This window comes from Phyllopteryx taeniolatus, chromosome 2 (assembly GCF_024500385.1).
Source record: "Phyllopteryx taeniolatus isolate TA_2022b chromosome 2, UOR_Ptae_1.2, whole genome shotgun sequence".
Taxonomy (NCBI): domain Eukaryota; kingdom Metazoa; phylum Chordata; class Actinopteri; order Syngnathiformes; family Syngnathidae; genus Phyllopteryx; species Phyllopteryx taeniolatus.
The window spans coordinates 36,354,302-36,382,078 of NC_084503.1; the positions used below are offsets into that span (position 1 = coordinate 36,354,302).

Genomic DNA, 27,777 nt, shown 5'->3' on the forward strand with positions numbered 1-27,777 from the left:
CCTGACATTCATTTAGATTCAAAAAGACAATAAATGGTAATGTACTCAGTGAACCCAAAGTTTTTTGTTTTTTTTTGTCCTATTCAAGTGGTTATTAATATTGTATGCTTGAATGGTAAATGTTAACATATTTTCATATATATATATATTTGGTAGCCTAACAAATAATTAAACAGGGCTTTTGTTTAACCACACTAAGAAAGGGTTTGCAAAATATGGGTAGGATGCATTTTAAAAGCTGTCTTATATTAACATACTAAGTAGAGTATGCACATAAATTCTGTGATGATTTTTGTTCATTGTCTTCATGTAAAGCTTTAATATTTATTATTACTTTTATTTCATAAAATACCAGAACCTAAATGCAGGTTTCCAATTTCACACATTTAACACGATTGTAATAAATGTCACACAAGTAAACATCAATTTAATTAATTATTTAGGGCTTTGTCTTCTCCAAATAAATTTTGAGGTTGAACCTGTTTAAAATAATTAAACTACCTGGTTAAGATTGTCAGTCATTCAAGTAGCCGGTCCAATAAAAACAAATAAATAAATAAATTACTTAACACACAACACATTTGTTTCTATACATACTGTATGGTTTATTTAAAAATGAGAGAAGGTCAGGTAAGATCCAAAAGGAAGAGTTAATCTGAATCGCAATCATCCTGATCTTTCACAAACCGCCTGGTTGGACTTTCACTGAGGGTCCCAAAACTATCTGGGGGCCAGAGCTGTTTAGGGCAAAGACAAGAAAAACATTCAATGGGAGACTTATTATCATTACAACTCTAACAATTTGTTCGACACATTTGCTAATATGCCACTTAATGATGTGTGAGACTTTAAACAAGATCTTGTTATTTTATCAGCTGTCGCAGTAGGCCCTCCAATGGAGTGCCGCTGTCCAATCAGATGGACAGAAGGTTGGCTGACCTGTTTCCGGGGTCGTGGTTGCTATGACATCCAGTGACATGACAACACAGCAGAATGGAAAGCTAGACAATATGTTGTCCAGGCTTTGGTCAATCGGACACACTTGCTTTGAACTTCCAACTGACTCATGTCTTTCAAAGGGGCTTAAAATGGCTATTGCGGCTTGGGAAAAAAATATATATAAATGAAATGAAAAAAAATAATGGAGGTATCAACACCTAAACCAAAACATAAATATATTGAATTTTCTAATGAAACTCAAGTTAGCTAGTGTGACACTTCAACATATAAATCTATAATCTATAAAAAAAAATACAAAATAAAAACAGACCACTGGAAGACTAAACAATTAAAAGAAAAAGAGGACTTCAAAATCAAGGATGGATTTGTGTCAAATTCATTTAGACATTTACAGAAAATGACAAACTTCAGTTTCTTTGCATCGCAAAGAAAATTTTGTCAGCCTAATAGCATAATTGCCCAAGTCATTTTTAATTTACTGACACAATATCAATTAAACATACAAACTTGCTTGCTAAAAATTATAACTTTTCCTTATGTCTGTGAGGATTCTTCATCATCCAGGTCATAGTAATCTGCAAAGGTGGAATCGAGGTAACTGGACTCATCTTATTTGTTAAATTTTTTCATTTTTTTTTGTTTTCGTTTTCCAAAAAAACATTCAAAAATAGGCAATTAGGCTATTATACTAATTGATTTTTTGGCATGAACTTATCATTTTGCAGTGGGCTCTTAATTTTTTCCAGAGCTGTATACGACATTTCAACACACAGCATACTGTATATGACACCATGATCCTGCGTTACCTTCAAGCAAACACGCCCTCGGATGAGTGCATAAGGAACTGGCCCATAGCTCCTTGAGTCAGTAGAGTTTGTAAGGTTATCACCTTCTAGCCATACATGGCCTTTTGGCACCTAAAAGACACAGCCGACGTAAAATTAGAGGGCAAAACTGATTAGAATATACAGTACATTATATATATATATATATATATATATATCAGTTGCAGAGATAAGGTGCAATTTTATCACACCCCCTACACACACCCCCTCAACTATCCCTCAGTGAGTTGCTTCAGCGAACAGTCCCTCATCTTAACGTCAACCTGCCTGTCCCTCTTTAACCCCGTACGGTATTAGGAGAGGGGTCATGGGTAACGGGCAGGGTCGAAGTGGGATTTAGAAAAACTTCAAAAGGGGGTCATTAGTCTGTTGTCTGAGATCTGCGCCCCTCAAAGCAGGAGAGTGGCTTGAGTTAGCTGGGAAGAGAGAGCGAGAGTGATAAAGAAAGAGAGAGTGCGAGAGAGCAAGAGTGCGAGAGCGAGAGAGATAGAGTGAGAGAGAGAGAGAGAGAGAGCGAGAGCGAGAGAGAGAGCGAGAGAGAGAGAGTGCTAAGCTGCAGCTAGCAGCAGCGTCCAAGGGTCTCCACCGCGGTCCGACCTGCCAGTGGGGTGGTCATCCAAGCAGGATCTAATTCACAATGACACCAATTATGATTAATCTCATCACTTTAGGAGAGTAGGCTTGTCAAGGCCCTAATTAAGTGTGCTGTCCCCCCTATATGTGCAGACAGGATCAACAACACATTATATTGTCATAATGGGCATCACAAGCTGCAAGTCTATTTTTGTGTTGCCTAACTTTATAACGGCAAAAGTGCGCTGGAATCATAGCATGGGTAAAGAAATGCGGATATTGCTTGTACTTTAGTGACAGCATTATTTCCTTACTTCATCGGCACCACTCAGTTCTACGATTGTCCATCCAACAACGGGGTTGGTCTGTTTTGTTTCATTTTCCATAATTGAGACAGATGATGCAACATAATCTCCATCCACTGACATGTTGACCTAACATGGAGTAAACAACTCGGTGAATAACGACGACGCAAATGATTATCATTAAAGGAGTCATCGGAGAACCATATGTCAGCATGCTGGATTCCCACCATTACACCTCATTAAGATGGTAACATATGCTGGCTCCCAAGCAAAGGCAAAAGACGTGCCGCTGTTTGTCATCTGACAAACCAGAACCGTCTTTTCACTTAACTCCTAAACCTAACTCACGGAGAGGAAACTTTTCCAAAGCACTGACATTAAGTTCTAATACTAGCAAAAATCAGAATAATTGACACATAAGGAAACATCAAATAACTGTGCGATTCTGACAACAGTCAAATTTCACAGGCAGATGAAAGTATTTATATCTGTGGCCAGTGTAAAGAATATACGGTACTGGATTATTGTCACTTGCACTGACATAATAATGTTACCAGTTACAATGACAATTTCAGCAGACTTAACCTGCCAAATTAATGGTTATGTAGCATAATTGACAGAAGATTGTCACTTCAATTGCAGAATTGACATGGGAGAACTATAAACTCTCTTTTCTCCAAAAAAATAGTGTAGTGGTTCACTAAGGTGATTTAGGTGGTACCTGCTTCTGGTCAATGCCTACCACACTTGCTCAGTGCTTATAGTTCAGACATGCAAACACCAAAGGCATGAAAAAGGTGACCCAAAAAAAAAAAATTTTAGGGGGGTTCCGGGGGGGATCCCCTGAGCCCCCGCAGCAAATCCTTTTGATTTTAACATAATTTAAGCAATCTGGAAGTCTCTTAAAGAGTACAAGGCAAAAAATTATTTACACCGCTCAAGTACATGTTGATGTAATTCCATACCGGATCGGTCGTGGCCCGGGTTAACAACGTCCGCCACCGGCGCCGTCAACCTGCAGGGCGCTGTTGGAAATCCAGCTACTATGGGTCGAAGTCAAAGTCAAAGAAGAAGAAGAAGAAGAGGTGGAAAGCGGGTTCTTCGGCAGAAAGAGAAGAGGAAAACACAGAGCCTAGAACTGAATGTGGGGACTTTGAATGTTGGGACTATGACAGGAAAATCTCGGGAGTTGGTTGACATGATGATTAGGAGAAAGGTTGATATATTGTGTGTCCAGGAGATCAGGTGGAAAGGCAGTAAGGCTAGAAGTTTAGGGGCAGGGTTTAAATTATTTTACCATGGTGTAGATGGGAAGAGAAATGGAGTTGGGGTTATTTTAAAAGAAGAGTTGGCTAAGAATGTCTTGGAGGTGAAAAGAGTATCAGATCGAGTGATGAGGCTGAAATTTGAAATTGAGGGTGTTATGTGTAATGTGATTAGTGGCTATGCCCCACAGGTAGGATGTGAACTAGAGGTGAAAGAGAAATTCTGGAAGGAGCTAGATGATGTAGTTCTGAGCATCCCAGACAGAGAGAGAGTCGTAATTGGTGCAGATTGTAATGGACATGTTGGTGAAGGTAATAAGGGTGATGAAGAAGTGATGGGTAAGTACGGTATCCAGGAAAGGAACTTGGAGGGACAGATGGTGGTAGACTTTGCAACAAGGATGCAAATGGCTGTAGTGAACACTTTTTTCCAGAAGAGGCACGAACATAGGGTGACCTACAAGAGCGGAGGTAGAAGCACACAGGTGGATTACATCTTGTGCAGACGATGTAATCTGAAGGAGGTTACCAACTGTAAGGTAGTGGTCGGGGAGAGTGTGGCTAGACAGCATAGGATGGTGGTGTGTAAGATGACTCTGGTGGTGGGGAGGAAAATTAGGAAGACAAAGGCAGAGAAGAGAACCATGTGGTGGAAGCTGAGACAGGACGAGTGTTGTGCAGCTTTTCGGGAAGAGGTGATACAGGCTCTCGGTGGACGGGAAGAGCTTCCAGAAGACTGGACCACTGCAGCCAAGGTGATCAGAGAAGCAGGCAGGAGAGTACTTGGTGCATCTTCTGGCAGGAAAGGAGAGAAGGAGACTTGGTGGTGGAACCTCACAGTACAGGAAATCATACAAGGAAAACGGTTAGCTAAGAAGAAGTGGGACACTGAGAGGACCGAGGAGAGGCGAAAGGAATACATTGAGATGCGACACAGGGCAAAGGTAGAGGTGGCAAAGGCAAAACAAGAGGCATATGATGACATGTATGGCAGGTTGGACACTAAAGAAGGAGAAAAGGATCTATACAGGCTGGCCAGACAGAGGGATAGAGATGGGAAGGATGTGCAGCAGGTTAGGGTGATTAAGGATAGAGATGGAAATATGTTGACTGGTGCCAGCAGTGTGCTAGGTAGATGGAAAGAATACTTCGAGGAGTTGATGAATGAGGAAAATGATGAGAAGGGAGAGTAGAAGAGGCAAGTGTGGTGGACCAGGAAGTGGCAATGATTAGTAAGGGGGAAGTTAGAAAGGCATTAAAGAGAATGAAAAATGGAAAGGCAGTTGGTCCTGATGACATTCCTGTGGAGGTATGGAAGCATCTAGGGGAGGTGGCTGTGGAGTTTTTGACCAGCTTGTTCAATAGAATTCTAGTGCGTGAGAAGATGCCTGAGGAATGGAGGAAAAGTGTACTGGTGCCCATTTTTAAGAACAAAGGTGATGTGCAGAGCTGTGGCAACTATAGAGGAATAAAGTTGATGAGCCACACAATGAAGTTATGGGAAAGAGTAGTGGAGGCTAGACTCAGGACAGAAGTGAGTATTTGCGAGCAACAGTATGGTTTCATGCCTAGAAAGAGTACCACAGATGCATTATTTGCCTTGAGGATGTTGATGGAAAAGTACAGAGAAGGTCAGAAGGAGCTACATTGTGTCTTTGTAGATCTAGAGAAAGCCTATGACAGAGTACCCAGAGAGGAACTGTGGTACTGCATGCGGAAGTCTGGAGTGGCAGAGAAGTATGTTAGAATAATACAGGACATGTACGAGGGCAGCAGAACAGCGGTGAGGTGTGCTGTCGGTGTGACAGAAGAATTTAAGGTGGACGTGGGACTGCATCAGGGATCAGCCCTGAGCCCCTTCCTTTTTGCAGTGGTGATGGATAGGCTGACAGATGAGGTTAGACTGGAATCCCCGTGGACCATGATGTTTGCAGATGACATTGTGATCTGCAGTGAAAGCAGGGAGCAGCTGGAGGAACAGTTAGAAAGATGGAGGCATGCACTGGAAAGAAGAGGAATGAAGATTAGCCGAAGTAAAACAGAATATATGTGCATGAATGAGAGGGGTGGTGGGGGAAGAATGAGGCTACAGGGAGAAGAGATGGCAAGGGTAGAGGACTTTAAATACTTGGGGTCAACCGTCCAGAGCAATGGTGAGTGTGGTCAGGAAGTGAAGAAACGGGTCCAAGCAGGTTGGAACGGGTGGAGGAAGGTGTCAGGTGTGCTATGTGACAGAAGAGTCTCTGCTAGGATGAAGGGCAAAGTTTATAAAACAGTGGTGAGGCCAGCCATGATGTACGGATTAGAGACAGTGGCACTGAAGAGAAAACAGGAAGCAGAGCTGGAGGTGGCGGAAATGAAGATGTTGAGGTTCGCTCTCGGAGTGACCAGGTTGGATAAAATTAGAAATGAGCTCATCAGAGGGACAGCCAAGGTTCGATGTTTTGGAGACAAAGTTAGAGAGAGCAGACTTCAATGGTTTGGACACGTCCAGAGGAGAGAGAGTGAGTATATTGGTAGAAGGATGATGAGGATGGAACTGCCAGGCAAGAGAGCTAGAGGAAGACCAAAGAGAAGGTTGACGGATGTCGTGAGGGAAGACATGATGGCAGTTGGTGTTCGAGAGGAGGATGCAGGAGATAGGCTCTCATGGAAAAGGATGACACGCTGTGGCGACCCCTAACGGGACAAGCCGAAAGGAAAAGAAGAAGAAGAAGAAGTACATGTTGATGTACAAATTTAACATTAAAATTTAATTTGCCTCATTTCTTTGCTTTTTTGTTCTGTTCACTAGTCGCGGGCGTGCTGGAGCCTATCCCAGCTATCTTCGGGAGAGAGGCGGGCTACACCCTAATCGCAGGGTACATATAAACAACTATTCACACTCACATTCACACCTACGGGCAATTTAGAGTCTTCAATTGACCTACCATGCTTGTTTTTGGGATGGAGGAAACCGGATTACCAGGAGAAAACCCACGCAGGCGCTGGAACATGCATACTCCACACAGGTGAGGCCAGATTTTAACCCAGGTCCTCAGAACTGTGAGGCAGATGTGCTAACCAGTCGTCCACCGTTCCGCTGCTCCAGAAAATGAAAGTGAAATTAAAACATTGCACTCAAAGCAGTGAACTCTGAGTGACCCTATAACAGGCGGTGTAGTGGAGGTATTCTCTCTGTTGTAAGTTCAGGTAAGATGGGCTTGTCTTCATGTCAGTTTGTCAGCCAGAACATCAATTGAAGCCAGACTCACGGTACAGACGTGCTGACCCAACCAAAACACATAGTAAGCAGTTCAAGGACCACAAATAGACAGCTTGTGTTGCCTATGGCAAATAGCATCACAAACTTATTTTATTCAATCTGCTCTCATTTTACACACCCCAAAAAATGGCAAACTGGCTTTGCAAAGAAAATTGAGCCATACTTGTAATAGTGAGTACAGTAATACCTACAATGTCACTTTTCTATGGCAACATGTGTATTGAGCCATACTTGTAATAGTGAGTACAGTAATACCTACAATGTCACTTTTCTATGGGAACATGTGTGATATGATGGAAAGCAGCATCCAGCCTGCTGTCCTATGGGCAGAGTTGGTGAGAAGCATTGTGTACCTGTCGAGGACTGAAAGTGAAGCTCCTCTCAACGAGTGGGCGTGTTGTTAAATGTCCACATTATTACTGCGCTCATTGTTAACATGATTGAGGTGCCAAATTAAATACATGCAAGCATCCAGAGTTCATCTTTCACCATCTTGCTGTGTCGATCTAGAGTGCATAGAAAGCATTGTCTGGGTAGAGATGGGGGTGGGGGGGATTTCATCTTTCTGTCACTTTACCAGCCTATCCTCTCTCTCGCTCTCTCTCCCCCCGTGTGCAGTAATATTAGGGATCAAGTGTCATTGTTTTGACACAATAGCTCAGACACAGAGATGATTTCTAAAAAGGTGACAGTGCAATTAGCCTGCAGTTGGAGCTCTCAGGGTGGAGACAACATGCCAGCCTGTCTGTGCGAAAAGGAGGCGATGACAGCGACCGCCTTGTAAAACTCAACTTTACAGGTCCCATAATGCCCATCATCATCCCACACAGACACAAAAATGCACATGATCTTTATGTCTCCCTAAAGGAAACCAAATTTTAATGTACAATGCCCTTTTCTCGGTTACGTCAATTGCAGTCACAAAAAGTTAGCATTATGCCCAATTGTTAAAACTTTACACTAACTCTATTCTGGTCTCTCAATTCAGATATCTGAGTGGCTGCATTATAGACAGACAGAACATCTCAACAGGAGGAGCAGGATTCTGAGTTCAATAGAATCCGAACTAAAGACTTTTTGAGCACCTCAGAAGAAACATTATTACTGTGTGTGGCTGAAGAATCGAGCGCATTAACTGGTGTGAAGCTGTTGTATGAACAAGGTAGGTATAAGTACTAAAAATAAATTAATATCCAAAATAAACAATGAGGCCACATGCTAAAATTTGATAAACAAACTTAAACATTGTAGCTACACTATGAACTAGGTGTTAAATTGAAGATTACCAGAACCTGAAAGCGATTGAGAAAATAAAATGCTTGGGATGTCGCTTAATACAATTTCAATTCTCTTGAGGTGACGCTCGGAGAACAGCATGACTCTTTCTTTCACATTTCACATACTGAACAATACATAACGGTTGGTCCTGGCCAGAAGCATTCAGCAGACTGCCCTTTGTCCATAAAACATAATAAATAAATGCAACATAAATGCAATATTTGGTTTATAGCACAATGGACACACATGTAAATACACAAACACACACACCTCCGCCCACCCATCATTCTGACCATTCAGCTGGCACTAACTCCAACAGGCTTCAGAGAGATTGCAGGCCTGGGTTGTGGGCGTTGGGGAGATCAGTAATAGAAAAGCAATGACAGTCGTTTCACCAGCAGAGCCCCTGCTCACTTTCTGGGCTACTCACTGATAAAACATAACTGTTGTCAAAAGATGATACTTTGACCAAGAAACACAAAATTAGTTTGTGAAATCAAAAAAAATGAACAATTATTGAGGTCGGAGTGCACAAAAAAAGGTTACGTTTTTCATTATGTAGAGACCTTTTTGGTCTTATTACAGTGAAACACATTTTCACAAGTTCATTAAGTTGCTTATACATAGTGTAAATAGACTTACATATGTTTGGGTCTTGAAAAGATTTGAGGGACCACTCATGCAGACTTTGTCACCTTCCAATCCAATTACCCTTTTACAAACATTCATATTGGGGTCAAATAGGCTTTTTGCAATCACAATATCACCCCTGAAAGAAAATATGAACTCAGTCAAAGTCTTTTAGATAATGCACAACATCACACCATCCTCATCACAAAAAAAGTATGTGAACCCTTCGGAATTCCATAAATTGGTCATAAAATGTGGTCTTGTGATTTAGTTTTTTCTTCTGATTTAGAAAATGATCAGACTACATTTTATGACCAATTTAGGCAGAAATTTAAGAAATTCCAAAGGGTTCACATACTTTTTCATGCGTCTGTAATAATCTAATAAAATGAGTATAGTTATTGATGAAAATCTTTAAAAATGTGCCTCCTGGGTTGACATCTTGAACATCAGTGGCATAAGAAGCATTAGCAAAATTGTAATTACTTTTATCAGTAAAATCAAATGCAATTGTAAACCGTGATCTTTACATTTCTTGTCAGTGTTGATCAGAAAGGAAGACATGTCATTGTTGAAGATTGTTTCAAAAATATTCCTAATGTACTCATTGAGTAAAGCAAAACCTATTGGACTTTGTTTTTGTTATATATTATACAGACAAAATATGACGTGGGTATAGTTCAGGCGTCAAACTAATTTTTGTCACAAGCCACATCGTAGTTAAGGTTTCCCTCAAAGGGCCGTTATGACTGTTAAACCATAAATAAGATTAATCGCCTCACAGTATTACATATACACAACAAATTGATGGAAAACTACTTTTGAAATCAGAAGAATGGTTTCTTCAACTATTGTTCGAGTTGCTGTAAAAAGGGGTTTGGGAGCAAACAAACAAACAAAAAAATCAATATCCCAGTTATTATTAATTTTAATACATATTAATTTTGGTACAGGTTTTAGCAAGAATCATGGAAGTTAATACACAATTTGCTTTCGCGGGCTACATGAAATGATGTGGCGGGCCGGATCTGGCCTTGAGTTTGACACCTGTGGTATAGTTGATTTTTTTTTTCTTTTATTAAGTTCCTGAAACAGCTATTGAGCACAAATATCATCTAGTTATATAAAAGTAAACATGCATAGTATATGACAGCTACCCACTTTTGTATTTTGCAAAGATGCCGAGTCATTCGCTCTGAGAAAACAACATCTTTGTTGACAATGGTGGGCTCCATTGATGGGCCAGAGCACTGCAAAACAACTAGAGTTAGCATGTGTATGCACATGATGAGTAAATGAAATCTGAGAAAAAAATTGAATCTGCAGTCATTGCTATAATTATACAAACCACCACAATCTCTCCGATGTACTCGAAGGCGCAGTGTGCAATGCAGCCATACTGGATGGTATAGCCCACAAACCCCAAGGTCTTCCCAAGTACGCGGCTGAACATCTTTACCTACAGAGCAAAAAACAAAACATCAGTATATGAAATATAGTAGCCATCATAGGTTTAAAAAATGTAGAGGTGAGGAAAGGTTACATATACATGACAGCAACATAGTAAAGACAGTTTTAGAACACTATGTGCATGTACATCAACTGTGTGTCCTCAGTGGTTCTTATCCAAAACCGTAGTTGTGAACACCTATCACTGTCGTACTCGAGGGTACAGAATTTGACGTAAGGTCATCTAAATATGCGAGTTATGTGATTCAGTTGGATACTGGTGTATAGTGTAGTAAATGTACACATTAATGGTGGACCTTAAAAAAACAAAAACGTAACGAGCCCTGCGGTTCACCATTGTTGTTTGGGTGATTGACTCAAATATGGCCGAACTCTGAAAATGTTCTTCGTTTTCATTTTAACTGGAAACAATGGTGTCAGAATAAAACACTTCCATTTTTCCAGCTTCTAAAATTTTGTTGTTGTGTAAATTACCCAACCAACACAGTTTAGATTCAAAGACGATATAGTGCAAACAGCCCCTAAGTCAGTGTAGCATTTACGGCAGGCTTATGTCAGCTTTCTAAAGCCACAAGCTATTTGGGGCTTAATTTCTTAGGAGTGTAGACAAGGTTGTCACAGTTGGCTAAGATGGCACGTTCCCTGGTGTTTCATTCTCAGAAGCCAGTTCACACCACAAAACTGCCCTGAACTTTGACCCAGTGTATGACAGACCAATCAACACCTTGAGCTCAGGTGATGGACAAAACACAGAAGCTGTGACACTTGCAGACACAAGGCACCTCTGCACCGTCACACCATTGCTAGCGCAAGCAATGTTTAGAACAGGCATCAGCTTCTCTCAGGACCACAGACACACGAGACAACACAAGGAGCCTTCAGTGCGCCCTACAAAAACTGGCATGAACACGCACAAGATATACGTAGCTTGTGAGCAAACAACTCAGTCACACTTAGCGTATTGACTTTTACTCAAGCTGCTGCATGGACAGAGGGCAAAGACCATTTGTACACAAGTCATCCACAGTGCACACACACTCCACCTCTACCAACAGATAAAAAAAGCGAAGAATGGCCACAGCTTGGCTTTAAGCTTTGTCTAGTCTTCAAACAATTTTAGCGCAGGCCACTATCCTGCCAGTACACCACAGGGTAAAGAAATCTTTTTTTCTCCATCACCCTGGATCCTTCTGTCTGGTTCCTCTGTCTTCGTCCCCACCCAGGGTATTATGAACCACACCAAGCAGAGCGGAAACCAAAGCCCCAAATCCTCAGAGCTCAGGGAATGATTTCCCAAAGATGGACACGGATTAGACCCCCCAATTTCTCCTTTGCCCTGCCCCGGCCACTGCCACCCCACTCTCTCCCCAGGCTCCCAACAGACCGAGCGTCAGGTGGCTCTCCCAGCCCTGCCAAAGGTGTTACTCGTAATCCCATTACCCCCACTCAAATCTTCAAACACACACAAAAACATACACACAATGCTGTCTCATTCATGTAAACTACATTCCAACTAGTAAGATTTCTGCCATATTGTTTTATTACAATATCTGTATCTGTGGCCCATTTGCTGGCCTTTCTGAAATGTCCAGCCTCCAAAATTCTTCCTGCTTGACTGTACTCCTGCCAGGGATATCTGACAATCACTGCCAATGTGTTTGCAAATCAGCATAAGATGTAACTAAATAAATTTAAAGGGGCCAAATGTGCAAAAGCATTTTCCCTCCTATACATTACAACTGGCCTGGAAATACAGTTGTTCTCCCCTTTGCCCCTGGGAAGACTTTCGACAAGATTTTGGTCTTTTGGAATTTTTGTCCATTCATGAAGAAGAACATTTGCAAGATTAGAGGTCCTTGATGATGTACGAAAGGTCCTGACTCACAATCTCCATTTTACAGTTCTATTTCATCCCGAATGCATATGAAGTTCAGATCAGGGCCAATCAAACTGTTCCACACCAAACCTGCCATGCTTTTTTCTAACTTGGTGCATAAGGCACAGTCATGCTTGAACAGTGAAGGGCTTTTCCTAAACGGTTTCCACAAAGTTGGAAGCACAGAATTGTCCAACATGCCTTAGTGAGATGAAAAATTCTGATTATAAATTTCAGCTCAAATAAGCGAGCAGAGAGTGGCAAAGTTATTGACACACATTCACAACATACAGGTAAATGAACAAATACATAAATACGGATGTAAACTGCGGGGTAATAGAAGTCAGAGTTTCAAGACTTAAGGAGAACAGTTTGGGGGACAAAGGTGGACCTACGACTCTCGGTCCTAAAAAAAAAACTGGTCACTGTAGCCTGCGACTGAATTATGAATGACAGAATTAAGATTACCCCTTCATGGGAGTTTAGGGTCATAGGCCAACTTAATAAAACAAGCCAACCAAATATTTGTTCTGTACAAAACGGGAGTTACAAAGTTCTCCTGGAATTTAAAACCCAAATTGTCCAAAAGACTGTGAAAAAAAATTAGTATTTGTTACCCAACAGAACATGTTTTGCACTGCTTCAGACGAGAGCACAACAGCAACATGGTGGTAGACCACTCTTTCTGATGCCTGACATTGTAACTGGTGATGTAAAGCTTGAAACCCATGCCATGCCGTGCCGCTTCTGACAGAGTTGTTTTACTGATCTTCATCCCTAAGGAGTGTGACATTCTTGACTATATAGAACATTTCACCTCATAATTCTACTGTTTGAAAATAACTAAAGGTTAATGTGAATCACAAGTCGGCAATAAGGCTTCATGTTCAAATGTTTGTCTCCATTGTCAACTTGCCGCCACCTCATGGCACAAAATCTGAATAATCTTTATTTCGCCAGGTATGTCAAAAACACACAAGGAATTTGTCTCCGGTAGTTGGAGCCGCTCTAGTACGACAACAGACACTCAATTGACAGAGAATACTTTTGAGACATAAAGACATTGAGAAAAACAGTCACTGAGCAAAAAATGTTGCCAGTAATCTGGTAATGCCGGTACAATTTATTTTATTTTTTTTATCTCACATGAGCTCTTTCTTCTGCTAGGATGAGGATAAGAAATGTTTGCTACAGTGGACAGCCTCCCGTACAGCTGCCTTTATATCAGTATGTGAACCCCCCTACCACCACCACCACTCCTCCTCCATTCCAGTGTGCATTCAGCAAAGGTGGGGATTAAGGGACTTTGCATAACAAGATCACACGGCCAGTGGTTGATATCAAGAGAGTCCATATGCAGCCGCCTGGTTTTCTGAGGCATCCTCTGTCATTGATAGTGTGTGCCGTGTGTGCACGCATGTGGTGTGAATGTGCACACACAATAATAGCATTACCTATGTGGTTCATATTATGTGCATATGTGAGCTGCAGTCACTCCTTTGGGATACAGCACAAGGTGGACATCCACAGAGACGTGATTAGATATCTATTACCTCTGACTCCCCAGAGTCAGCAAAGCCACACTATGTCTTGCCCCCTAATACCCAGGGCATATGTGTCAGCACCGACATTAATCGAATGCTGATTTACAGCTGTGAAATAACACAAAGTCTCTGCTAATCCAGGATTACACGCTAAACACGTTCATGGGAAAACAAAGAAAGTCACCGTAGCCCTCACAGCAGAACCACCTGCGGCCACTGGCCTTCCAGTCAGGGCACGGTGCTACAGTGCAGAAAAGCGGGGAATCCCAAATGAATAGCTGAATAGCAGCCGATGAGAACACCTCATTGTGTGTTTAATTCTGTGATCCTATTAGCAAAGAAACACAAGTAACTCAAAGCAGACAAATGACACATACATGAATAAAATGTAAATGTATAAATGTTGATTACACTGCATCCACCTAGCTGTCAAAAGTAAGTGAATAGCAAAATCAGGTGTGTGTGTCACCTGCGCTGACATTTTGAGAGTCACTATGCCATAAGTGACAATGAAGTGGAAGTGATACACATTGACACGTCTAATGGTTCCCTTTGTCTCAGAAAATGGGATAGTTCCCAAGGATGAAAAATCACACAAAAAAAGCCTTACAGTTGACATGTTCAATTCTTAAAAGATCGTTAACCATTGCTACTAAGGTCACCATCAAATTAACCAAGCATTCACACAATTGTAAACATCTATCCATCCATCCATTTTCTGTACCGCTTATCCTCACGCGGGTCGCGGGCGTGCTGGAGCCTATCCCATCTATCTTTGGGCGAGAGGCTGAGTACACCCTTAACTGGTCGCCAGCCAATCGCAGGGCACATAGAAACAAACAACCATTCGCACTCACATTCACACCTACGGGCAATTTAAGAGTCTTAAATCCACCTACCATGCATGTATTTGGGATGTGGGAAGAAACCGGAGTGCCCGGAGCAAACCCACGCAGGCAAGGGAAGAACATGCAAAGTCCACACAGGCAGATCCCGGATCTGAAACCCGGTCCTCAGAACTGTGAGGCAGATGTGCTAACCAGTCGTCCGCCGTGCCGCCCAATTGTAAACATAAAAGTCTGAAAACAGAAGCCAGTGACTCTCTCTAGAGAAGTGCCATATATCAACATATTTGAAATTGCCCTTTTTCTTCTTCAGGAAATTACGCAAACACTTTCACATTCACATTAAACTACTCTTAACGATTACCTTGATTTCATTTTTGTACTTATTAAAGTGTAACTTAACAAGATTCATGACAATCCTCGTCACGGCACAGGGATCAAATCAAACCAATCTACTTCTATTACTTCATGCTTGTAGCATTACTTATGCCCTTTTCAGTGTGACCCATTATACTAAATGGCAAATCAAAATGGCTATTTAATTTCAACATTATTGGTGCCATAAGGAAATATTGAAATAGAAATTAAAGCTACTGATCCTCAGGGACTCGAAACTGCCATTGGCCGAGTCGTGTTAATTGATATACATGGCCAGTCTATTAGAACCACAAAGACAATCTCAATTCAAACAGCACACAAGGGCCTAGCGCTGGACTCCTTACACAACTAAATTAGCAAAACATGGGCTGAGAGAGAGCCAGGCAACAGGGGGGCTAAGAGGCTTACAAGCCCCTTGTCAGATATTCTTCTCCCTGAGGATCCCAGATGGAAGGGAGTCTGGAGGAGCAGGCAGCATCAGAGAGGCAACCAATCGCACCTCTGATGTCTTCCTCTAGGCAGCAGAAGGCAGAAAAGGGTGGGGCTTTAGTCCTGTTGCGCAAAGCTTAATTTGATCTTAATGTGAACAATAAAAGGGAGGTGGTTTGGCAATGAGGGGGGTTTGTTTCAACTATCAGTGCAATCAGAGTTAATCTTGCTGATTTAGACACAGACACCTGGCTGGACGGAGAGTGACAGATGCCAAAGTCACAGTCGCAGAGTTGAATGTCTAAGCCCCATCTCTTCTAGGTATGGCTTGTATTCGAGGCTTAATTGAAGCCACTGATCTCCATATTGCTCTTTTCATTGTTGCTAACGGCAACACAGCCGTGAAACAGCTGAGCGAGACTACTATTTGAGGAGCTGAGGGTTTAAACCTGCAATCAATGGGTCAAGTCAGAGCAAATAATAGCCAAGTGATATGAATACAACTGCTATGAACTGAAAGGAAGTGTGGTTTGACAGAGTCCCCAGCCAATTACACTGAATGGAAAAAGTAGCCACTAAGCCTTATTGTATTGACCCCAAGCATAAATGTGGTGCTGGCCTAGTGCTGAGAGCGGATAGATCTTATCTAGTGTTGGATCACAGTGACAAAGGTGTTTATGTTTTGCTTTGACCTGCTCCTGACAAAGACTACTATATTTTAACACTAGCGAATGACAGATAACCCAACCACAACACAAAACTTGGGTTTTCCCAAAGAGGATTTCCTTTTTCCCCAAATTTAACAGAATAAATGTAGGTTTCCACTGTCAATTAAAGGGTTGACACCATTTAGATTATATAGAGAGGTCAACTTTCTAACTAAATTAAAAAGTACCATCTGTACATAATGTTCTTTTGTGCTTGGAATATTAGTTTCCTTCCATGGTTATCAACACAAATATGGTGCATGTTGATGATAATCTCCCATTCCACAGACACAAAACCTTCTGGCAAATGGCAAAGATAGAGTGAAGAAACCAAAACAGTAGAACCAGGAAAGGTCTGACATGTTATGACTACTGCTATTATATAGTACAATCAGATATAGGTCCTGGATAACCCTAACAAAAACACAAACACACACATGTACCAATGACACATGGAAAAAGGTTGTTATTTTTGCACAATTAGACTGCAGTGCTTTCACCACCACACCCGCAGTGGTATGAATGGGATTTAAGAGAATCAGAAAAATTACATTATAGACATCACATCACAGAAGATGTGGAAAAATATTCCATGAGTAAAATAACTACTGCATAATGAGTACTGTTTATTAAACACAACGGCACACGTATTTCAGCCTTTGTCTCACACTACAGACATTTGAGCACATACTTCACCCCAAAAATCTGGACAATTTAAATGGTGAAAAAGAGTTTAATGCTATCTCCACAAATCAGTACTACATTGTTCTCAGTCTTTGCACTATTCAGCATTTGTCTTCAAAGAAACAAATCTCTGAATTCACTTGACAGGGTCTTGAGTTGCCAAAGGATCAGTTTCCAGAGACAGACCTGCTCTCACCAAGCTTTGATGTAGCAGTGTGTGGTCCACACTATCAAATGCCTTGGAGAGGTCAATAAAAAGGGATGAGCAGTACTGTTTATGATTTTAAAATGATGAAATTAAAGCCTCCTAATGTTACATGACTGCTGTATTTTTCTGTCAAAGGTGCACCATATCAAAATTAAGATTGGATCACAAGATGTTAAATTGGCAAAAATCTCAAGCCACAGTGTGTGTATAATACTGTTATACTAAACATAGCTCACTGTCAATGTAAATTTGGTTCTTCTATTTTTATTAATACGTTCTTAGTCGATTTAACCACATTGTACTAAGAGCTACAGCCCTGACCACCCACTGACTCACTGTACCTTTATATGCATAGTACATTTTAACATTTGGGCTTTCACCAACTGATTGATGCTTGAGGGATTCCTTCAGCTTTATATTCATATTCCTGAAACTTGAACTGCAATCGGGACTTCCTCCTCCTGAGAAGCAGGTCAGTCAGAGCATCTTATTTGTCTCAAATGGGGCTAGTGTCGTCAGTCATGATATATTCCCTTGGTCCTCTGTCAGGACGTATAAATCTCAACGTTGCTGTCAAAACAGCGGGGCTGCCTATGCTGAGAGCATTTGTAAAGTGAGCAGTTGGGCAATAGTTTCCTCTGGAGCCTTACAGTATCCCGTGATCTTGTGCTGCCTCTGGCCTATATTTGACACACGAAGTTATTTTCCAGCTGTCTTGAGGATTACACTCATCACTTGTCACTTAATCAGTGTTAAAAGTGGACATTAAACGAAGGACACCCACTTTATCACTCACACCAATGATTGATCTAGGCTTGTATGACACCTATGACAAGTTCCTTAAGAAGTGTTGTAGTTAGTCTTATCTTCAATGAGCATTTTAAACGTACAAATGAAAACTGCACATTAATTGGACACATTATTAGATATATCAGCGGCATCTGATAAGATCCAATACAAAAGCTAAATTAATACTCGTTCCATTAAAACACATTTATAGTAGTGCTCAGTAGAGCATTGACTTGCTCCATCCATCCATCCAATCTCTGTAGCCTCACAAGGGTCGCGTGTTTGCTGAAGCCTATCTGAGCTGACTTTGAGCGAGAAGAGGGGTAAACCCTGGACTGGTCGTCAGCAAATAACAGGGCACATATGGACAAACAACCATTCACACTCATGTAAAGTTTAGAGTCATCAATTAACCTAACATGCATGTTCCTAGAATGTGGGAGGAAACCAGAGTACCCGGAGAAAATCAACGCAGGCACAGGGAAAACATGTAAACTCGTCACAGGAGGGCCGGCGTCCCGATTTGAAGCCACAATCTCTGAACTGTGAAGCAGATGTGCTAACCAGTCGCCCTCTGATGCCAAACAATCCAAATTTGCTAACCACCACACTATACAGATTTATAGATAACCATCAGATGCATAAACCTGAACTCTGCTCGATAGGTTTTTCATTAACAATAGCGTGAAAATATATTTAATCCAAACTATTGCTAAAAATAACCTTTTAACAATGTTATATTTGAGGTTGTTGTTTACCACTAAGAGGTATTCCTAATACTGTATTTAGACCCCCCCAATCCTATGATTATTTGGTACATAATTCCTTGCTTACAATGACAAAGCAGAACATTGTTTTTGTAAAGATGTACTTCCATATAATCTAATTCGATATTGTAAATCTACGTAATTATCTGCTTATGGTACGTTAATGTATACAATTTCATTTCAGATACATAAAAAAATTTACCCATTAGAACACAAACCATATGGACGATGCCCACACATTTTAGACACAAATTGGTTGTGTAGTAACTCACTCAGCAATAGCCAGAAGACGTACAATGAACCTACAAGGTCGTACTTGGGTATAGCGATATGACAGGATAATTCATAAAACGTTCAATAGTTGTTGGCTACAATTATATTAGAGGGGGGAAAGAAAATTCACTAGGATATATAAGTGAACGTTGGTTCGCTCACCTGAATAATCCGAGCGGTTCAATGCTCAAACACGGCATTTGTCATCATGGCGCTTCATCTGTCACCTCGCAACAAGAGCGACTCTCATTTGTCGCGACAACCAATGTCTTCTGTGATTGGACAGCGCGCTCCAAAACACGGAAGCCATCATCACGCTTCAGAGCAATATGGCAGACTCCGTCAGCAGTGCGTGTAAACCTTCTGTGGAACGTACACCGTTGAATGCTACGAGTTTTCAAAAGAAGACGAGGAACAAGTTATTAAGCATACCTGGTACAAGACTCTCGGTGCAAAATGGACAGCTTCTAGTTTCGACCGGTGTCACGTCGCTCGACTATTTGCTCGGTCAGTCTGCAAAGATGTCATTTGAGTTCCAGTTTGGACTAGCAAAACGGGATAAAGTGTTTTGATTTTTAGCTGTAGGTGGATGTTAGTCAATCACTTTCCTTAAATCTGTCAGATTTTATAGGTAAAACTTGCCGTTAGTGCTTTTGGACACGACAGGGACTGTTTGACAGCATTTCATACGTGTATATGGTGACTTGCCTTAAAAAAAAAATATTCATGGATTTAACACTTAACAGAAACATGTTGTACTTGTGTGATTAATTTCTTACCTAATGGAATTTCATACAAAATGCAGCCTTGTACTTTTACTAAATTGAACCACAACTGTTATACTGTTGATGACGTTTGAATTCACAAGAGAAAAACGCACAAATATTGATGATGCAGGATAGACCTCTTTGTTATAGTTTCCTTTACTATAGAAACTAGATTAGAGGAATGCTAAAGGCCAGCAATTTGACTTTGTTCTTAGTTAATGGTATTTTTTATTTTATTATTTTTTTTGTAATAAAAACTGTAAACCTAATTTTGCATCTCCTTGTATGATCTGAATAATGTGGTTGTTTCTTATGTTGTAGATATTTCTTTTAGGAGTTAAACTATAAATAAATGTCCCTATTTGTGTTATGCATAAACTGCAAGGAAGATCATCTAAATGTATTATAGTGCCTTTTATTGTGTTACACTTAACTCTTTTTTTGTTGTTTGTTTTTAATTAACAGGTGGTGGCCTAGCAGTTGGAACAGTGCTTCTCATAGGTGAGACCTTTGTCACACATTAACCTCAACTCATTATTGTGTTTGGGCATCAAGGCTCAAATTAAGCGGTCTCACATCGCTATTTATGAGTCAAAATTCGCATTTTGCGGCTCAGAAAACACATTGAAATGCAAAACTGCGAATCATACATTGTTCGCTGTGCTTGGCAGATGTGACAATGTGATTTTGTCATCACTGCTTGCTTGCTGGCGCGGAAAGGGCAAAGCTGAATTGATAAGAAAAAATGTAAGCGCAAATGATGGAAAATGGCGGAAGTGTGGTAGCATTTCATAGTGAAATGCAGGGCGCTTACCGGTGACGTGTAAGGGTAGTAACATGGACCTTTCTCTCTGCCGAAGACGCTGAGTATGATGACTGAACCCCAGCTGAACACACTATACAGTGTTCCCTCGTTTTTCGCCAATCAGCTGACGGGATAAATCCACTCGTGCTCTCATTGGTCGATGTCGCGCCGGGAACCAATCACGTGCCTTGTATGAGTGCCCGTACAGTACATGCATGTACAAAGCCTCTTAGTCAACTCATCTCTTTGTTTGGCATGCACGGAAACCTTCTCTCGCGCGCATCAACATGAAACAACGCGTCTTTCCGCAATATGGCTGTATTTTTTTTAGTTGTATATAATTTTTTTGTATTTTTTTTTTTTATGAATATTTTGGAAAAACCCATGAAGCACTGAAGCCGCAAAACGTGAAGCGCGTAGTGGCGAGGGAACACTGTATATGAGTCTTCATATGTTAGGGGTACACTGTATTTGGCAACCGATAAATTGCGGCCGCTGCCGATATTCATGTTTACATCGCAGCTAGTGCATGCGCGAGGTGCGTTCAGGAACACTCTGTAAATGGGAGGGAATGTATTATTTTGTAATAGAGTACATAATTGTAAAAATTGATTACGAGGAAAGTTCAAAATTAGAAAATTGCTCCTCAAAGAAAAACAAATGATGACGTTGAGACATTCTTGTACAATAACATGTTTAATGCAGATAGTTAAAATCAAGAAGTGCATAGTTCTTGATGGGGTGTGCTTTTGTTAGATGTGCAGAATTAGATGGGTGAATGCAAGGCAATGCAGCTATGTAAAGCATTGGGAAAGTATAATTTAGTGTCTGCATCAGACTACAAAAGTTTATCCCCGTTGTCGACCCGATTTGCTATCGCAAAGGATTTTCCAGACAAAACTCCTTTTAGTTTGACATAATCCATGATCATCGATTTGTCCCTACGATATTCCTATGACGCCAAAATGAAAAGTCTAGCATGTTTGATTTTTTTGGGATATAGTTCCCCTGTTGTGTGACACAGCTACAAAAACCCTACAACATAGCACCTTGATGTCGAACAATAGATTGCGCCTTATGGCGGCGCCTCGCTTCCCTTGGTCGCTGTTGTCAACACAAGCAATGTTTACCGAAATAGAGCATGAATTGACAGAACGGCGGCATAATTTTTACATACAAATGTTAGTGCTAGGACTAGCTAGCAACATAGCTAGCTACATAACATGTTGTCTGCTTGCTAGTGATGTTAAAAAATATATATATTAAAATCCTCCATATCCTGGTCACCACCAAACTGAAACAAGCAGACATTCCAACAGCTTCTTCCCTCTTGCCATTAAATTGCAGGAGGATAAATGACTCTCCATAGTGTGCTTTTATGGCTAAAAAGTATTTTATGTCCAAATGGCTGTCTATTGTTGTACTAGAGCGGCTCCAACTACTGGAGACAAATTCCTTGTTAGCTTTTGACATACTTGGCAAATAAAGAAGATTCTGATTATCAGAACCAGAATCCTCTTTATTTGCCAAGTATGTCCAAAAAACACACAAGGAATTTGTCTCCGGTAGTTGGAGCCGCTCTAGTACGACAACAGACAGTCAATTGACAGAGAACACTTTGGAGACATAAAGACATTGACAAAAAACAGTCACTGCGCAATAAAGGGTTGCTAGTTATCTGGTAATGCTGGTACATTTTTTTTTATTATTATTTTTTTTACAATTGTGCAAAAAGATGCAGAGTCCTCTAGCACTTAGAGCAGTTCGAAAGACTAATATTGCAATAGTCCGGTGCAATGACCATTGTGCAAAGGGCGCCGAGACTTCAAGGAGTGTATGCAGTTTAAAGTGGCAAGTAGTGCGATAATCTGGGGACAATGTTGATTGTGCAAATGTGTTGCAGATACTCATCTGTTAGTGTGGAAATGGATTAGATGCTACTCTGGCATGAGTGGCCAGTATGGGTCAACAACAGATATGCAAATAGTTCAGCATGGCGAGACTACTACAGTGAGTGCACGAGTAATGTATAATTGTCCCCACAGAAATGTGACAACAAACTCTAGACTTATGTGAACTTTATCAAACTGTCCTCTCTTCAGCACCCCGGAATGGCACCACAGAGTTTTTTTTCCTTCTTTTTGTTCTTTTATTGGGACAGAAAATATTGCCACAATCAAAACTAGCACTTCCTCCTCCTTCCTATTGTTGCTGTTGCCGCCATGGTAACGGTCATATCTGATAGCGTTGACACGTTTCTGGTCCCACTTCCCCCGACAGCTTGATTTGACAAGATTAGCCCTATGATCGTAAAAAACAGCATACGGTGCTATCGTGATATCATAATAGCGTATATGCAGGCTAATAGAGTCACGGAATACATGGTAATGTGATTATATCATGACAATACAAAAAAAGGTACCTATTCCATTACAGTTACAGAAAAAAAGATGTAATCTTCTTGCAGGTACATTTGTTAAAAATTGGGATAATTTTGCAGGATTAGAATTTTGATGCTGGAAGAGTTGTTGATTTTGGGCCCAACCTTTTCCAGTTAGCGCCGCATCAAATTTGTGTCATAAGATAGGAGGTGTGTGTGTGCGCGCAGAATCAGAATCATCTTTATTTTGCCAAGTATGTCAAAAACACACAAGGAATTTGTCTCCGGTAGTTGGAACCGCTTTAGTACAGCAAGTCAGTCAATTGGCAGAGAATACTTTTGAGACAAAAAGACATTGAGAAGAACAGTCACTGAGCAATAAAAGGTTGCTAGTAATCTGGTAATGCCGGTACATTTTATTTATTTATTTTTTTGACAATTGTGCAAAAAGAGGCAGAGTTCTCTTGCAATGAGAGCAGTTTTAATGACTATTAGAGCAATACTCTGGTGCAATGATCATTGTGCAAAGGGCGCCGAGACTTCAAGAAATGTATGCAGTTTAAAGTGACGAGTAGTGCGATAATCTGGGACAATGTCGATGGTGCAAATGTTGCAGATACTACTCAGTCGATTGTGCAAATGGTGCAGACGCTACTCGGGCACATGAGTGGCCATTATTGGTCAACAAAAGATATGCAAATAGTGCAGCGTGGCAAGGCGACTACAGTGAGTGCACGAGTAATTTGTAATTGGCCCGACAGAAATGTGACAACAAACTCAAGACAACAAAATTGGCAGCATGTTGCAATGGAATTGTAAGTTAACTGTTTAAGAAGTTAATGTCAAGAAGGAAGAAGCTGTTGGAATGTCTGCTACTTTTAGTTTGCATTGATCAGTAGCGCTGGAAGAGCTGATGACCAGGATGTGGAGGATCCAAGAGGATTTTAATATAAACATTTTTTAACATCACTAGCAAGCAGACAAGACTCCAGGAGGCATCCTTCGCCACAGCTGCCCCTCACGCTGTCCAACTGCCTTGTGTCAACCTTCGAGACCCCCAAGTTCCTGGGAATTACAGTCTCTCAGGACCTGAAGTGGGAGATCAACATCAACTCCATCCTCAAAAAGGCCCACCAGAGGATGTACTTCCTACGGTTTCTGAGGAAGCACGGCCTGCCACAGGAGCTGTTGAGGCAGTTCTACACAGCGGTCATCGAATCAGTCCTGTGTTCTTCCATCCCATTTGGTTTGGTGCTGCTACAAAAAAGGACAAACTCCGACTGCAACGGAGAATCAAAACTGGTGAAAGGATTATCATTGGTCCACTTTTTCACTGTTTTCACTGTAGGCTTTGCGCATTTAAGTTCTTGCCTGTATGTTGGTATTAAGTGAATTAAGCAGTGATCAGACGAGCCCAGGGCTGCATGAGGTATGGCACGGTATGCGTTATTTAGCATATTATAGCAGTGGTCCAAAATGTTATTTTCCCCGGTAGGACAGTCGATGTGCTGCTTGTATTTAGAGAGTTTGTGGTTGAGTTTAGCTTTGTTAAAGTCCCCAAGAATAATGAGGGGTGAGTCTGGGTGGATATTTTTTTAATTTCGTTTACTTGTTCAGCGAGTGTTAGCAGTGCGGCGTTCATGTTAGCTTGAGGTGGAATGTAAACACCGGCGAGAATGAAAGATGCAAACTCACGTGGCGAGTAGAATGGCTTACAGGTCAAAAACAGCAACTCTAAATGCGGAATGTTTTGAGAAAATAACCAAATTAGACTCTTTTTTTTTTTTCCCTCCTCAATACCCCAATATTGCTATTTGATAGACAATTTAAAGTATTATTTTTACAGTTTGTCCTACTTAATGAATGATTTTAAGTACCATGACCAACACAATTAAATTGTTTTCCAAATTAAGCGGTAAAATTGTATGCTGACGCTCTACCATGTTGGGGATAATAATAGATAATGGAACGGATGCTCTACTCTTCGGCACGCATGTCGCAAGACAACCTTGTAATCGCAAATGTTATGATTAGAAGACCAGCTTTGATATTATCATGATATAATCGCAAATGCAATTAATTGTTAAGCGTAATTCACTCGATGCTTAATCACACACAGGAGAATTTCGCTGATGTCACCTTCCTGGCTTCTTGACAAATATTTGGAAGCAACCAGCAGAAATTCAAATGTTATTTCTTTGATAGTTCACCTGGGGCTTATGCTCACCTGAACAGAATGACCATCTTTGTCTGTGGAACAGGAAGTAGCTGAATGTCCTAATGCTGTTTTCGCTTGAATTCCAGGTGTACACTTCCATCGTAATCCTTAATTAATATGCTCCCTGGCAGATTAGCTTTTTAGAATCAAAGCAATGTGTATTTTTTAGACTAAAATGGCTTCCTGTGGATCATCATTATTATCTTTCAACATAGACAAGGCTGTGCGTATTGGTAGACAGTAAGGTTACCATATTCGTGTTTTCACTTGAAGCTGCAATTTGTGTGTGTCGAAGACCTATACCAAACTGATGATATTGCTTTGCCCTTTAATTCATCCCCCCAATCGATGCAGGAGTCAATGATGACACACTAATGCGTTCTTCCCTTCCATTTTGTGAATCAATGCACGGTTGGTTTCATCTGGTAATGAGAGACACAGTAAAGGTGAAATTTGTGTGTATCTGTGTGTGTGCTCTGTTTATCTCTAAAAGAGTGGTGTGTATGTGTGCATTTGTTTTGTTTAGTGTATTGTCTGTGTTGGTGGGTCAGAGGGAGTTTTCTGTGTGTTTGTTTATGTTTGTTTCAGGGAGTCGTCTCCTACAGTCTGCCCCTTGAGCTCTGATGGCCTGTTTGTGAGAGTCAGACATAAAATTATCAGGCTGCTCTTGTCTGCCTTTGAAGTGTCTTGAGCTGTCTGTCCAGATTTGTCAACTTGGGGGTTGGGTCGTAGGGTATGCAGTATGGCTGCTGTCTGAGGATCCTGCATCTCTGATGCTTCTGTAAGACAAGGAACAAAGCTCTTATGTTGTCCATGTGTGCTTTTACTCCATCAGTATTTGTTGAGAATTTACTTTTAGGCATAATGGTCATTAAAAGTAGTTTTTTTACAAGCTTTGAAAATCGTTGCAAATATATTTGAAGGGTGAATCTTCAGGGGCAATAAAGCTTTAATAGTGTATTATGTTGGTGGCTATTATTTAAACTCCGCTCCAGATTTTGATTGTTCCACAAGAGGACAAAGCAGCAAGTGTTGACACACAATGATTAGCAGACTTCCTCATCCTAAGCCCCAAAAAATTATAATTACTTATTTTTTTACATGTTATAGTTTTGTCTTTTAAAACAAAAAGCAGGTACTCCTATGTGATGACACCTTTAGATCATGCTTAACCCTTTTGATGTTTGACAGGCCATTGGTCGAAAGTGTAAGGAGTGACACTAAATAGAAAAAATTATAGAAACGATATATTTTTACAAAATGGGATATTATGAAAAAATATCTAATATTTTGAGCAGAAAGCCCTGTTTTTCTATTTTATATTAACGCCAATAAAATCCTACATTTTATGTGTGAATTTCAAAATTCTCAAACAAACAGATGCTTGTGAAACTTTTCCTGAAGTGTAACTCGACAACATCCTCAACACTCATCCTAGATTTATTGCATTTATGCTCAAAATATTCTGACTTTAATCTGGTGATTTTGTGGGCGGCTGTGGCTCAGTTGGTGGAATGGGTCCTCCAGTGACCGAAGGGTTGCCTGTTAAAATCCTAGCTCTGACTGCTACCGCAGTGTCCCTTGGTAAGACAACTGACCGCCCATTGTAAATGGGTGAATGTCAGGCTTTATAAAGCGCTTTAGGCACCATATATTGTGGATAAAGTGCGATATAAATACAAATAATTTAAAATTACAACATTTTATATTGTAAAATTACAACTGTAGAATGATGAGCTACTTGGCTAAAAATATGTAGATTTGTCAAGGGCATATACAGTAAAAAAAAAAATAATAATATATTGACAATACTGTATGTCTGCTTATTGCACATTTTTTACTGTACACACATACAGTATTGTAATATCACATCGACCGAAGTCTTGTAAGTGGGAAAACACAATGACCTAGATATTTTTTCTCCTCCTCCTCCTCCTCCTACTGCTGCTACAGCTAATATGATTCACTCCCCCTGGTTGAAAGTAAATAAGCTGGAGGCCTTCCCCACTTTACCAAACCTTTGTCACCATAAGCAAAAAAAAAAAAAAAAAAAAAAGTCAAAATCATCCCATAACTATCCAGAATGACTGATCCACCTTGAAGATATGACTCCCCCACCCCCCTGTTGCTTCTATACCCCGCAACCGCCAGCCCCTACCTTTTACCCCCCGCCTCAACAGCCTAATGACTCCTGGAGGTTCCATTTGTAAGGCTCCCATAGAAACACTACCACAATAGACCACATCTTGAGAGGGCCCATCTGGGAGTCTTTGTTGAGCCTGCTGAAAGCCACAAAGGCCTGCTGACCTAGAAAGCCATCAATAAGAGAACAGGGAGCCCCACCGACAACAAATTGAAGAGCCGTGGAATTTCCTGGGCCATCCTTAGTCCGTAGGTGAGGACATAGACTGGGAACGTGGGAGGTGGAATTCCCTGGATGCTCGAGAATGACACATCAGGATGTCATTCCCAAGCTGTCGGCTGTGTGCCCGTTACCTTTAACTGTCACTGCCGCC

The 27,777-nt window shown here is 40.9% G+C and overlaps 2 protein-coding genes across 4 annotated transcripts in view; one reads left to right on the top strand and one right to left on the bottom strand.

Annotated features, from left to right (window-relative positions):
• Positions 1-407: 407 nt before the first annotated feature.
• Positions 408-19,378, bottom strand: immp1l (inner mitochondrial membrane peptidase subunit 1). Of its 3 annotated transcripts, none has more exons than XM_061766001.1 (7): positions 19,091-19,247; positions 10,470-10,580; positions 10,283-10,371; positions 9,134-9,260; positions 2,693-2,812; positions 1,767-1,877; positions 408-737 (listed from the first exon to the last, which is right to left on the bottom strand). In XM_061766001.1, the coding sequence occupies exons 2-7, from the start codon at positions 10,572-10,574 to the stop codon at positions 651-653; spliced, it is 639 nt and encodes a 212-aa protein (XP_061621985.1). In that variant the 5' UTR covers positions 10,575-10,580; positions 19,091-19,247; the 3' UTR covers positions 408-650. The 3 variants fall into 3 exon arrangements, with proteins under 3 accessions (XP_061621985.1, XP_061621984.1, XP_061621986.1); XM_061766000.1 differs by lacking the exon at positions 19,091-19,247 and adding an exon at positions 19,254-19,378 and having other exon boundaries at positions 513-737; XM_061766002.1 differs by lacking the exons at positions 2,693-2,812; positions 19,091-19,247 and adding an exon at positions 19,254-19,370 and having other exon boundaries at positions 558-737.
• A 3-nt stretch (positions 19,379-19,381) lies between these two features.
• Positions 19,382-27,777, top strand: part of elp4 (elongator acetyltransferase complex subunit 4) — an 82,729-nt gene continuing 74,333 nt past the window's right edge. Inside the window, exons 1-2 of the mRNA XM_061765998.1 lie at positions 19,382-19,598; positions 20,324-20,359. Of these exons, the coding sequence (XP_061621982.1) occupies positions 19,421-19,598; positions 20,324-20,359 (214 nt within the window). The 5' untranslated portion in view covers positions 19,382-19,420. The remainder of the gene's footprint in view (positions 19,599-20,323; positions 20,360-27,777) is intronic.